The 13,713-nt window shown below is 43.5% G+C and overlaps 1 protein-coding gene across 1 annotated transcript in view; it reads left to right on the top strand.

Annotated features, from left to right (window-relative positions):
• Clpb (ClpB family mitochondrial disaggregase) overlaps positions 1-802 on the top strand; it is a 120,532-nt gene extending 119,730 nt beyond the window's left edge. Inside the window, exon 16 of the mRNA XM_050122614.1 lies at positions 489-802. Coding sequence (XP_049978571.1) covers positions 489-737 — 249 coding nt within the window. The 3' untranslated portion in view covers positions 738-802. The remainder of the gene's footprint in view (positions 1-488) is intronic.
• The last annotated feature ends 12,911 nt before the right edge of the window (positions 803-13,713 follow it).

The raw sequence follows: 13,713 nt of genomic DNA, 5'->3' as shown, positions 1-13,713 counted from the left end.
ATTATCCATACCAACAGTGAACAGAAGCCCCTTCAGAACTAAAAATAAAAAATGATCAATTCAAACTAGTCTCTAGTCAGGTGGTGGTGGCACACGCCTTTAATCTTAGCACTCAGGAGGCTGAGGCAGGCTGATCTCTGAGCTCAAGGCCAACCTGGTCTACAGAGCTAGTTCCAGGACAACCAGGGCTCCAGAGAGAAACCCAGTCTCAGAAACAGAACAAAACACTAGTCTCTAAGCAGGGTGAATTAGTATGAATCCTCATTAGAAGGACCTGGATTGAGAGACTCCGAAAACTAACGCCATGGAGCCTTTAGCAGTTACTGGTGAGCTAGTTGCCATTAAAGCTCAGTTTGCAAGTGAGAACTGCGGCTCTGAGGTTTGTGACTTGCCCAGACAGTAAGCCATAGAGGCCAGCTCCTGGCTGAAGCTTCAGGTCGGGTGCAGGCTAAGGCAGTGATGGCCCTATCACCTTCCTTCACCTGCAGGTAGAGCGCCGTGTGGTAAACCAGCTGGCAGCAGCCTATGAGCAGGACCTCCTGCCAGGGGGCTGCACCCTGCGCATCACCGTGGAGGACTCGGACAAGCAGCTCCTCAAGAGCCCTGACCTGCCTTCACCCGAGGCTGAGAAGCGTCCGCCCACACTGCGTCTGGAGATCATTGACAAGGACAGCAAGACCCGCAAACTGGACATCCGGGCACCACTCCACCCTGAAAAGGTGTGCTACACCATCTAGCATCCGCCTGCCTGTGTGTACCCTGAACATCTAATAAAGACCCCTTGCTGTGACATGGCAACTGACATGCCGTCCCCTCATGCCTCCCCAAGGCCCAGGCCCTCCCCTGCCTTCTTGGTTGTGAGGTTCACGGTCTGTTGTGATCTCCAAGTGAGGAACAGGAAGGCCTGGTCTGCGCTTCAGTGCGGACTCCACTCCGTGTCATCAGTAGAACAGGAACATGTTGCCAGAAGATCAGAAGCATGGCAACTGAAACCAAGTGTGGCTGGAAGAAGACAGGGCCAGGCGGTGTTGTGCACCTCTGCTTGTGCTGACGCAGCGCATTCCCATGGTGTCCCCATGGGGGTGGAGGAAGGCAAGAGCTCCAAGCAGGAGGCTCTGTAGTCTACAGCTGTCTCTTCCCCATGCCCGTAGCTCTCTATCGTGCCCGCCCTGGAGTCCAGCCTTATGACTAAGCCAGGGTAGGGCACCCATAGGTCTGAGTGGTTCCTGCCATCCTCTGGGATGGGACTGTGGTCCCTGATGACCAGACTCAGCAGGCTGGCAGGACAGGTACTGGAAAGCTGTATGGGAGCAAGGTTAGGGTCAGGCTCCATGTAGGTGGACGTGGAGTGTGCCTCAGCGCTGTCCCAGCCAGGTGAGTCAGGAATGAGCCTGCTGGTAACTCAGTGTGCCATGTCCACTGCAGACAGCACGACATGGTGTGTGTTTCAGCTCAGCCAGGCAGGATACAACAGACCTGGCAGAAGCCACTGTAGTTTCCTACAGCATTTGGGTAGAGCCCTCCGTCCACCAGGGTACAGAGATAGGGCTGAAGTCAGTGTCATGGGTCATAGAAGAATGTCAGGACAAGATGGTCAGGCCAGAGCATGAGTACCTAGCTCTGGGTGGTTCCACCCAGCTCCTCAGGCAGCCTGCTCATCTCTACCTCAGTAATTTATTCTCCTTTTTATTTTGAAATTGTTTAGACTTACAGAAAATTCTCCCCCTCCCCTCTGACACCTTTCAGTCGGCCTCTCCTCCTGTCATGACCAGACCAGGGCCGGGAGACGCGCACTGCCGTGAGCCCTAGAACCCCACACTGCCTTTTCTGTCCATTTCTTCCTCCTGTCTGCCTGAGGCAGTTTCTGTGTCCTTGCTCGTTTTTAAACAGTCCTTCAGCTTTGGTTTGTCTGATGTCACTGATGAGACTGAGGTCTGCATCCTTGGCATGGTGACCACAGAAGCCGTCTGCCCTGCTGCTCCCCGCACCTGCACTTGAGACTAGGGTTGTCTGTGGAAAGATTCTCTACTGTAAAATTGTAAACTTTCAGGCTGGGGTGTAGCTCAGTAATAGACCTTGCTTAACATGCATGAGGGCCTGGGTTTGATTCCCAACACCACAGAAATAAATAAGTGCATATATAAATAAATAGTTTTCCTCTGGAAATGAAATCAAGACAAATATATTGGCTTATGCCTGGACTCCCAGCAATTGGGAAGTTGAGGTAGGATTGTCACAAGTTTGAGGCTACCATCTGCTGCATAGTGAGTTCTAGACCAATCTAAGCTACATAGTAAAACCCTGTCTCCAAATAGAAAGCCAAACAGGTAGAGCTCTATGAATTCTAGACTGGCCTGGTCTGCAGAGTGAGCTCCAGGCCAGCCAGAGCTACATAGTGAGACCCTGTCAAAACAAGGGGGGAGGGGGCTGTAATACGGCTCAGCAGGTTAAGGAGCTTGCTGCACAACCTCATGATTTGAGTTCAATCCCTGGAACCCATATAAAGATGGAAGGAGAGAACCAAAGAGATGTCTCAGAGGTTAAGAGCACTGGCTGCTCTTCCAGAGGTCCTGAGTCCAATTCCCAGCAGCCACATGGTGGCTCACAACCATCTGTAACGAAATATGGTGCCCTCTTCTGGTGTGCAGGCAGAACACTGTATACATAATAAATAAAATCTTTTAAAAAATTGTCCCCTGACCTCCACACACATACAATGGCATGAATGCCCCCATACACACATTATTTAGTAATAATAATAAATTTAAAAAGGGATAAAATGTTCTGGGAAGATACTTGAAGCTGTTTGGATGTCACATATATAGAATTTTTCTTAGTGTTGTGTTCATCTCGCTTAGCTGTTTCACTGCTGTGCTTACTGTATTCCTTATGACGACTTTGCCGTCCTCATTCATCTGTATCTATTAATGAGTATTCTGTTCTAAAGACTGTTACCTCATATATCCAGTTATGACTGATACGTTGGCTCTACTGTAGTAGGAAGGGTGCTGATGGTGCAGCCCTGCTTGGCTCCTTCAGCTCTGCCCCTGTGTCCAGCCTCACAGCCTCATGTTCCAGCACCATAGACTTCTGGGCTCACTCACCGTCTCCAAAGCACAGCTTCCATTTCTCCAAGACTCCTGTCTCCTTTTATTGTATGGACCAATGGTTTCTTGATACTTCAAGAGTAAGATCTGGACACCAGGGATGTTCGTGGTGTCCAGACCCTCCCAGCAGAAGCACCAGGAACTAAAGATACATGCATATACATATGTCTGGTTTTATCCCTTCATCTATGTTATGAAAAAAATCATGAGTTCCAAGTGGTGCCTATAGTCCAATCTAATACTGTAATGTGTGGCGGCCTTTTTTTTTTTTTTTTAGATTTATGTGTATTAGTGTTTTGCATGCATGTATATATCTAGAGGCCAGAAGAAAGTGTTTTATACCCTGGAACTAGAGTTACAGACAATATTGAGCCACCATGTGGGTGCTGAGATTTGAACCTGGTCTTCTGAGAAAGCAGCTAGACCTCTTAACCACTGGGCCATTGCTCCAGCACATGCAGTGGCCTTCTCAAAACCTTACTATTCCTTTTTGGTTCCTTTCCTTTTCTTCCTCTGTGGTGTCAGACTGCCCTTAGAGCAGTAGATTGGGACCCCTCTGGGAGGTCAAATGACCCTTTCACAGGGGTTGCCTAAGACCACCCTATATAGCAGATATTTGCATTATGATTAATAACAATATCAAAATTACAGTTATGAAGTAAGAACAAAAATAATTCTATGGGCCAGGTGGTGGTAGTGCATGCCTTTAATCCCAGCACTTGGGAGGCAGAGGCAGGTGGATCTCTGTGAGTTCAAGGCCAGCCTGGTCTATGGAGCAAGTTCCAGGACAGGCACCAAAGCTACAGAGAAAACAAAAAAACTAAAAACATTATGTTTGGTGTCACCACAACATGAGGAGCTGTATTAAAGGATCACAGCATCGGGAAGGTTGGGGACCGCTCCCTTAGATGCTCTAAGTCAGTTGGGCAGTGCATATCCCTATGCCTTATTCTATTGGATAATCAATTGTGGACAAAAACAACTGGAATTAAACTCAAAACTAGATAATTGTTGTGCCTGGAAACCCCTTGGCTACCTTCCTGGCCGTAGCATGGGGAACAGAATAGACCCTTGCTTGGTTATGCTGTGCTCTCATCCAGGACTGGAGCACATCCTGGCTTTGCTCAGCCTGCATGCCCCTCTTGTTCTGTGGTCAGTCTTTGTCACTAGAAAGCAAGCTCCAAGAGGGCAGATGCTGTCTGGCTTAATCGGCACAGAACCTGCCATGTCACAGTGCCAGCATGCACCCAGGCGCCCCAGGAATATTAGATGATATTGTTTATTCATTGTTAGCCAGGAAGTGGGACGCACCAGGGGTGATCTGAGCAAGCAGAGCAAGGTGACAGCAGGCATCCCATGGAGGGTCCTGTTGTTCATGACTGTGGTGCAAAGAGAAAAGGCTGAGCAGAGCGTGGTTCAAACCTGTAATCCCTGGGGGAGAGGGCGGCACTCTGGCAGGAGGAATGTACTGATTGTTTTAGATTCGGTGAGGAGGGAAAATAAACATTTAGGGCTTAATTGATGGATCAGCCATTAAGAGTACTTAAGCCCTTGCAGAGGATCTGGATCCGTTCTCAGCACCCACATGTCTGAAACTCCAGTTCCAGGGAATCCTAACCTCTTCTGGCTCCCACAGGCTCCTGTGATTTGGTGCACACACGAACTCATGAACATACCCATTAAAATAAAAACGCTGAAGACATCTAAACCTGAATGTTTTCTTGAAGTAAATCTTAAATAGGGACTGGGGAGATGGGTCAGTGGTTAAGAGGTTCAATTCCCAGCACCCACATGGCAGCTCACAACTATCTGTAACTCCAGTTTCAGGCAGCCCAACACCCTTATACAGACATACACAGAGGCAAAACACCAATGCACATAAAATAAAAAATAATTTTAAAAAAAAGTCTTAAGAAATAGGCAGAAAGTGGACAATCAAAGCTGAAGTTTAGGAGGAAAAAAATAAGAAAAAATTAACTCACTAGGCAGTGGTGGCACACGTCCTTAATTCCAGCACTTGGGAGGAAGAGGCATGCTGATCAATGAGTTCAAGGCCAGCCTGGTCTACAAAGAAAGTTCCAGGACAACCAGGACTTTTACACAGAAAAATCCTGTCTCAAAAAAAAAATGGCAAGAGAAAATAATCATAATCCTAACAATTAACAATTAACTAGCCAAGTTTGGGGTCTCACCTTAGTCCCAGCACTGAGGAGGCTGACGTGCATGGTCTTCATGAATTAGCTGAAAGTGTAGGTTAAATAGGGAAAGTTTCCTGAGCCAGCTAAAGGAAAAGAGAACCCAGAAAAAGCTAAAAATGCATGTCAACCGCATGTTAATCTCCTCTGTATTGTTCAATTTTAGTATATTGCTGCGGTCAGGATGTATGAGAAAAGAATAAAACAAAAACTGCAAAACAATAAGCAACTTTAAAAAAAAAAACAACAAAAAGCCAAAAATGAAAATCCAAGATTAGGAGTATGAATTAGATATAATCAGAGCATGGGGAAATATTTTAATAATTTCACAGTATCAGCTTATCTAGGAACACTGGCTCTAGATGGCTCTGTTGGGCTGGCGTGTGACAGCGATCACTGAGCCATGTGAGGCTGTGTCTAGTCACTAGCACCACAGAAAACTTCCTGCATTGGTTTGCTTTTGTTTGGTTAGTTGGGTTTTGGGTTTTTGTTTTGTTTTGTGGCTTGGGTTTTTGTGTATTTTTGTACTTTTTAAAATAGGATCTTACTGTGTAGACCTGGCTGGCTTTGAACTTGAGAGATCCACCTGCCTCTGCCTCCCCACTGCTGGGATTAATGGTGTGCACCACCCCACCTCGCCACAAAAAAGCATTTCAGTTAAACTTTTGTGTGGGTTTGTTTTCGAGTTTGGGGGAGGGGTATATGTAGATGTCAGGGTCAGCCTCAGGTTGTTACTCAGTAGCCATTTGCCCTGGGTTTTTTGTTAGTACATTATTTCTCGTGTGGAAAGGAGGAAGCGGGCTTGCATGTGAAGCTCAGTTCTCTTGAAGGTTTGGGGACAGGGGCAGCCTTATCTACTGAACTATCTATCCCATGACCCAGAATTTCTGAGACCGGCTCACTGGAGTGGAGACTGAGCTGGCTGCCAGGGACCTGCCTGCCTCCCTTGGCAGTGCTGTGGTTATATTTATATATGTGCTGGTTAGTGTCAACTTGACACAAACTGAAGTCACCTGGGAAGAGAAGCTGCCTCCATTTGGTTAGCCAGTGGGCAAGTCTGGGAGGCATTTTTTTAATTGCAAATTTAAGTAGGACGACCCAGCCTTGTGTGGGCAAAGGGTGGTGGTGGGACCATAGTGGCTCATTCTTGTAATGCCAGCACTTGGGAGGTGGAAGCAGGAGGATCATCCCTGGGTAGTGACTTACGAGGCCTGAGCTATATGAGACCCCTTGGAACAATAAATAACAGACCCACATGTACTCAGACTTGGCAAAGGTGACTGAAAGTCGCAGTCTCCCTCCAACTGCATGCGGAAAGCCAGGCGAGTTGAACTGTAGACCCTGGTTTCATGAGGGCCTGCAGCTGCTGCCCAGGGTAATTGGGACTATGGAAGAGAGTCCTTATATTTTAGAAAATGTAAAGGCACCGCTTCGGGAGCCTGAGTTTATCATGCATGCTGTGCACCAAGGAGAAACAGCAGTCAGCATTTAGAGTCTCCAGAACGGTATGCTGTAGGGATAAGTCCCACCCCTTAGGGGGCGTGTTCGCCTCAGGCTAAAGTTTGCCTATAAATTTGGCGAGCGTGCTCCCAGCCCTCACTTCTGCTTTCCTGGTCTCCACGGGAACGGTGGTTCTGTAAGTCTATTCCTCCATTAAAGCTGTTTATATTTTGACAATCTGTCTGCATTCGCTTACGCCGTTACATTTTGTCGTCCAACGTCGGGCTATTTTGCCCCCGACTCAAGCGGGTAGCCTGCTAGCTAACACAGCACGCTCCTGGGTGTCGTTTTCTTAGTTCGTGACTGGGGCCCCAGGACTGAGTCCAAGATACACTCGGCCTTCAGGCCCATAATATCCAGAGAGGCAGGCGGATCTCTGTGAGTTCGAGGCCAGCCAGGCGGTGGTGGCGCACGCCTTTAATCCCAGCACTCCGGAGGCAGAGACAAGCGGATCTCTGTGAGTTCGAGGCCAACCTGGTCTACAAGAGATAGTTCCAAAACAGGCTCCAAACCACAGAGACCACCATCGGCAGGAACCAGTCGTTGCAGGTAAAAGAAAAAATTTTCTTTTATAATTAAAATGTCTGAACACGTTACCATTCAAGAATTTAACAGTTTTTTTAATTGTACCATGTGGGAGATTTTACAAGAGGTGTCTATCACCCCACCTCTATGGATCTTTCTGGGATTCGTAGTTTTCCTTGGCACTATATGGTTTGATAATAGAAATATGATAAAGTCTTTACGAGCAGAGGTTGCACGCTTAAAAACAATTGAGAATGACAACAATCTTCTCAAGAATCAGTTTGAAGTTCTCCAGGAGGAGAACAGATCTTTGTTTAACATGACTCGATCAACTGAGGAAAATTTAAAAAAGGTACAGACTGATATTAAGGAGAAATTCATTACTATGGAAGAGGGAACAGCTGATTTGGATCGTAAGCTCCAGTCCCTTTCTGTAGGAACTGAAACATTACAGGCTGATATTAAGGAGAAATTCATTACTATGGAAGAGGGAACAGCTGATTTGGATCGTAAGCTCCAGTCCCTTTCTGTAGGAACTGAAACATTAGTGGCTGATATTAAGGAGAAACTCATTACTATGGAAGAGGGAACAGCTGATTTGGGTTGTAAGCTTCAGTCCCTTTCTGTAGGAACTGAAATAGTAACTGAGAGAATCAAAACTGCTGAATGTGACTATCGGATTTTGTCTAAAGCTTATGACAGATTGGCAGAAAGATTGTCAATACAAGAAGGCACGGTTTATGCCATAAAAATTATGTCCAAAGATGAGAACTTATCTCTAATGGACAAACTTCATACTTTAGAATCCTCAATGAAGGCTTTGGAACATAATTCTGGACAGGAGATACAGACATTGCAGAAGGCAATGGTGAATAGAATTGAAAAGATTGAGGAATTTCTAAATTCTGATGAAGAAGAACAAACGGTAGAAAGGCAAATTTTAACTACATCTGTGGGTAAATCCCTCCGGGACAATTTCCACAAATCTCTACCTACAGCTCTACCTGCCTTTCCAGTAATAACAACAGAGAAGGTGATTGGTTCCAGAAACCCTAGGGTCATTAAGGAAGATACATGGGAGCATGTCCGTATGAATGATCTCAAAGAAATTAAACAGGCTGTCATGACTTTCGGGATGCATTCCTCTTTTGTTAAAGAGATGCTAAAGTCTTGGGCATCCACAAGCAGAGCTACGCCATTGGACTGGCTCCAGCTGAGCTCTGCAGTCCTTGAGAGTGGGCCGCACTTAAAATGGAAATGCTTGTTCAGGCAAGAGGCTAGACTTTTAGAACAGCAAGAAAAGGCGAAGGGAAGTGACATCTCCCTAGATAAAATTCTAGGTGAAGGACGCTTTTCTGACCCTCAGGAACAAGCTAATTTGGACGAAAACACACTCTCCATATGCACTACAGCAGCCTTAAGGGCTTGGGACAGGGTACAAGACCCAGGACAGAGAATGGAATCATTTGTCACAATTAAACAAGGTCTGAGAGAACCTTTTAGTGATTTTTTACAAAGACTTACTAAGGCTGTGCAAATAGGGATACCTGACCCTGACGCAAGACGTATAATGATTGAGTCTTTGGCTTATGAAAATGCAAATGTGGAATGCAAAAAGATTTTGGGGCCTTTAAGGTTCAGATCAGCACCCTTGGAAGAATGGGTCTTGCATACACTGGATGTTGATACATTTGATTATGGCACTGAAGCATGGGTAGAAGAAGCAATTTCCAATGGTAAAAGGAGACACCAGAATACCAAATGTTTTAATTGTGGCAAAATGGGTCATATGAAAAGGAATTGTAAACAACGGATCTTCAGAAATAATAATAATGCATCTTCTAGAAATAACAGAAATAGGAGGACTCAGCCTTCAGGTTTATGTAGAAGATGTGGAAAAGGTAGACATTGGACGAATGAATGCAGGTCTACAAGAGATAGACAAGGCAACCTGATACAGACGGGAAACGTGAGAGGGGGGGCCTCACAGGCCCCCATGGCAAACATGGTTCAGTCATTTCCAGTTTCTGCAGAGAACGTGCCTCGTCAGGACAATTAGGAAACCTCATGCCTACTGTTACAAACGATAATGAGCAGAAAGATGAGTTACGTGTGTTTTGGCAAACTTCTATAAATGATCAAAGACCTAAGCTGAGAGTGTGTGTAAATGGCATTTTTATTACTGGCCTGCTGGACACAGGTGCTGATGTAAGTATCATTACCCCAGAATCTTGGCATCCGTATTGGCCTCTTCAGAATGTAAATGTTCAGCTCCTGGGAATTGGAACCCTATCTCGAGTAAGACAGAGCACAAGATGGGTTGAATGTATAGGGCCTGAGGGACAAATAGGAAAATTAAGGCCATATGTAGCCAATATTGCAATGAATTTATGGGGTCGTGACCTATTACAACAATGGAATACCCAAATTAACATTCCTGCTACTTCTAGAGCCTATATTTCTGAGAATAATATTAAAAGATATTACAAACGGAGAAAACCGGCCATTCGGGCCATACAAGAACAAGTAATTGAAGCCCCTTCAGAGATACCAACAGCCTTGCCTCTAAAATGGTTGACTGAGAAACCAATATGGACAAAGCAATGGCCTCTAGCTGAGGAAAAGTTACAGGCTTTAGAACAGCTGGTACAAGAGCAATTAGATGCTGGACATATAGAAGAATCTACCAGCCCTTGGAATTCTCCTGTATTTGTGGTTAAGAAAAAATCAGGTAAATGGAGAATGGTGACAGATCTCAGAGCTATCAACAAGGTTATTCAACCTATGGGTCCTCTGCAATCTGGAATCCCTTTGCCCTCTTTATTACCAAAAGGATGGCCTCTTATAGTTATTGATTTAAAGGATTGTTTTTTCACCATACCTTTACAAAAAGAAGATAGAGAAAAATTTGCCTTCACGGTGCCTACTTACAACAATTCTCAACCTTCCAAGAGGTACCACTGGGCCGTCCTCCCCCAGGGTATGTTAAATAGCCCCTCCTTGTGCCAATATTTTGTGAACCAACCATTGCAAATAATACGCAAGAAATTTCCCAAATCTATAATATACCACTACATGGACGACATCTTGTTATCCGATTCAAACATGGATACCTTGAACAGACTGTTTGAAGAAATAAAGATACTTTTACCTAAATGGGGATTGCAAATTGCTCCTGAGAAGATACAGAAGGGAGATTCTGTTAATTATTTAGGTTATAAAATAGGTTTGCAAAAAATTAAGACACAAAAGGCACAAATTAGGAGAGATCGCCTACGGACTCTTAATGACTTTCAAAGACTGTTAGGAGACATTTCCAGTCTACGACCAGCTGTTGGGATAACACCTGATCTAATAATTCATTTGAACAAAACCTTGGAAGGTGATAAAGACTTAAACAGTCCCAGAGAATTAACAGCTGAAGCAGAAAAGGAACTGACAATAATTGAGGAAAAATTACAACAGGCACATGTGGACAGGGTGAATCCAGAGCTCGATTGTATTCTCGTCATATTACCATCCAAAATTTCTCCTACAGGAATTTTAATGCAGAGAGATGATATTATCTTGGAATGGATCTTTTTACCACATAAACCAAGTAAAAAACTGAAAACTTATGTGGAAAAAGTCTCTGAGTTAATTATAAAAGGCAAGCTGAGACTTCGTCAACTAGCAGGCATAGACCCAGCAGAAATTATAGTGCCTTTCACTGCTGATGAACTAAAGAAATTATGGGAAGATAATGAAACATGGCAAAGAGCTTGTGCTAATTTTTTGGGAGACATTAATAACAACTATCCAAAAAGCAAGAGGCTTAACTTCATAAAGAGAACTTCTTGGATCCTTCCTCGAATCGTCCGTGATGCTCCAATAACTGGAGCCCGTACATTCTATACTGATGCCAATAAAACAGGGAAGGCAGGTTACAAATCGGAAGACTTGGGTAAGGTGGAACAAAGTCCTTATGATTCTGTCCAGAAGGCAGAATTATATGCCATTCTTATGGTGCTAAGGGATTTTAGAGAACCTATTAATATAGTTACTGATTCACAATACGCAGAAAGAGTTATTTTACATATTGAAACTGCTGAATTTATACCTGATGATACAGAACTAACCTCATTGTTTATCCAGGTTCAAGATTTGATCAGGAACAGGCTTTGCCCTATGTACATAACACACATCCGATCCCATACGGGTCTGCCAGGTCCTCTAGCACAAGGTAATGCAGAAATTGATCAATTATTGATTGGTAGTGTGCTACAAGCCTCTGAATTTCATAAAAAACATCATGTTAATAGCAAAGGTTTGAAGAAAGAGTTTTCTATCACATGGCAACAAGCTAAGGAGATTGTAAAGAAATGCCCTACTTGCTCTTTCTATAACCAAACGCCACTGCCTGCAGGGGCTAATCCAAAGGGCACCCAAAGGAATGAAATCTGGCAGATGGATGTGTTTCACTTTGCAGAATTTGGCAAATTGAAGTATGTTCACCACACCATTGACACTTATTCAGGCTTTCAGTGGGCAACTGCTTTAAGTTCAGAAAAAGCTGATTCAGTAATCACTCATTTATTAGAAGTCATGGCTATCATGGGTATACCTACACAAATAAAGACAGATAATGGTCCTGCTTATGCCTCTAGGAAAATGAAACGGTTTTTTGACTATTACAATATCAAGCATGTTACAGGTATACCATACAATCCTACAGGTCAAGCAGTCATAGAAAGATCAAATCGAACTATAAAGGATATGTTGAATAAACAGAAAGGGGTGGAAAACACCCCCAGAAATAGGTTACATAATGCTTTGTTAACCTTGAATTTTCTTAACGCTAATGAGAAGGGGACAACGGCTGCAGAAAGACATTGGATAATGGAAAAGTCTACTGAACTAAATCAACCAGTTTATTTCAAGGATGTGCTGACCTCACAATGGAAGCCAGGAGATGTGCTGCGTTGGGGAAGGGGTTTTGCTCTTATCTCCACAGGTGAGGAACAATTGTGGATACCGTCAAAATTAATAAAGGTTCGGTATGAAGAAGAAAAGCCATTTGGAAAAGATAAATAACAATTCATTCACAAGGATGGCGAGCATACTGATGGTAAGGAATTCAGGTAGGTTGGGGGCAGGGTTTTTTTTTTTTTTTATCTCCACAGGAAAATACTGATCTTCAAAGAATTTAAGGGACCCTGAATATTTAATAACTGATGGATGGAAAATAGTTACGACCCACTAAGACTCAACAGTAACATGAGTAAGTATTGATTATATATATATTTTCTTTTTTCTCTTTGAACGCTTCTTTATAAATATGTAGAGCTGGTTTTGGAGTTGGACTATGGCTCAGTCCCTCTTCAATTCCAAGCCTGTTGATAAGAGATATCTCAGAGTTTCTGTCTCAGATCAGGAGCCATGAAATGGGACAGAATGAGGATAATTATATACTTGATAAACTTTCTTTGCTTTTCCTCATATCTGTGTCTTTCTTTATATGTCAGAATATGTCCTTGTTGTTAATGTTTAAATTTCCCATAACAAGCAACAAATTTCCCTACAGTAATTTTTGAAGTTTCCAGGATGAAGATGGGGCCCCACAACATCAACTCAACCTGGTTTTTATGACGTCATGAATATTTTTTTTCTTTTTCTCTTTTTTACGCGCTAATATGAGACCTGTTTTTTGGTACCAACTGCACAAGACAATTTCGAATGGTGCACATTTTTGACAACACTCTGGCCGGACCTTCTCAAAGTGCTCAGGGACTAGTTATAATTTTCTTAGGTCAAAGGTTAATTTGGGAATTTTACCATCATTTGCTTTCACAGGAGCCCCTAAGGAGAACATCGCCCCCATGTCAGCTTGAAGCAATCTTAGAGGACGACGTCCCCTCTCCCAACAGAGTTTGCCCTCAGGGTTAGGGACATCTTTTAGTGGTTGGTTTGGGGTTGAGGGGATGGGGAGATGTTTTATGGAATTAGGGGTATGTTCGAAAAAAAAAAAGGGGGGGGGATTAACTGGTTTGATGGGATGATTGGTATTTGTGAGTTACTGTTTTTAGAAAATTGTATTGGTACTGTTTTCTGTATATTGACATATTGAATATTGAATGTGAGTGTTCCTACCTCTATTTTTGTATAAGAATATGCTTATATTGTATTGATACATCTACCATATCACAATGTACATTTCTACCTCTGATACTATTTATGTAATAACATTGTTTACATTTGATATGTAATGACATTGTTTACAGATGAAGATCATTGTCTTCATATATTGCACAGTTGTTTATTGTTTTAGTCTTTAAGTTAGATAGATATTGAGAATTATATAGATTAATAGTCATCTAAGTTTGTCATTTGTAATTAGACTAATCAGG

The sequence above is a fragment of the Alexandromys fortis genome, unplaced genomic scaffold (assembly GCF_014885135.2).
Source record: "Alexandromys fortis isolate MF-2015 unplaced genomic scaffold, M_Fortis_MF-2015_v1.1 scaffold_209, whole genome shotgun sequence".
In the NCBI taxonomy this organism is placed as follows: domain Eukaryota; kingdom Metazoa; phylum Chordata; class Mammalia; order Rodentia; family Cricetidae; genus Alexandromys; species Alexandromys fortis.
Note: the sequence above shows the minus strand (reverse complement) of the source record. Positions and strands in the feature narration are given on the sequence as shown.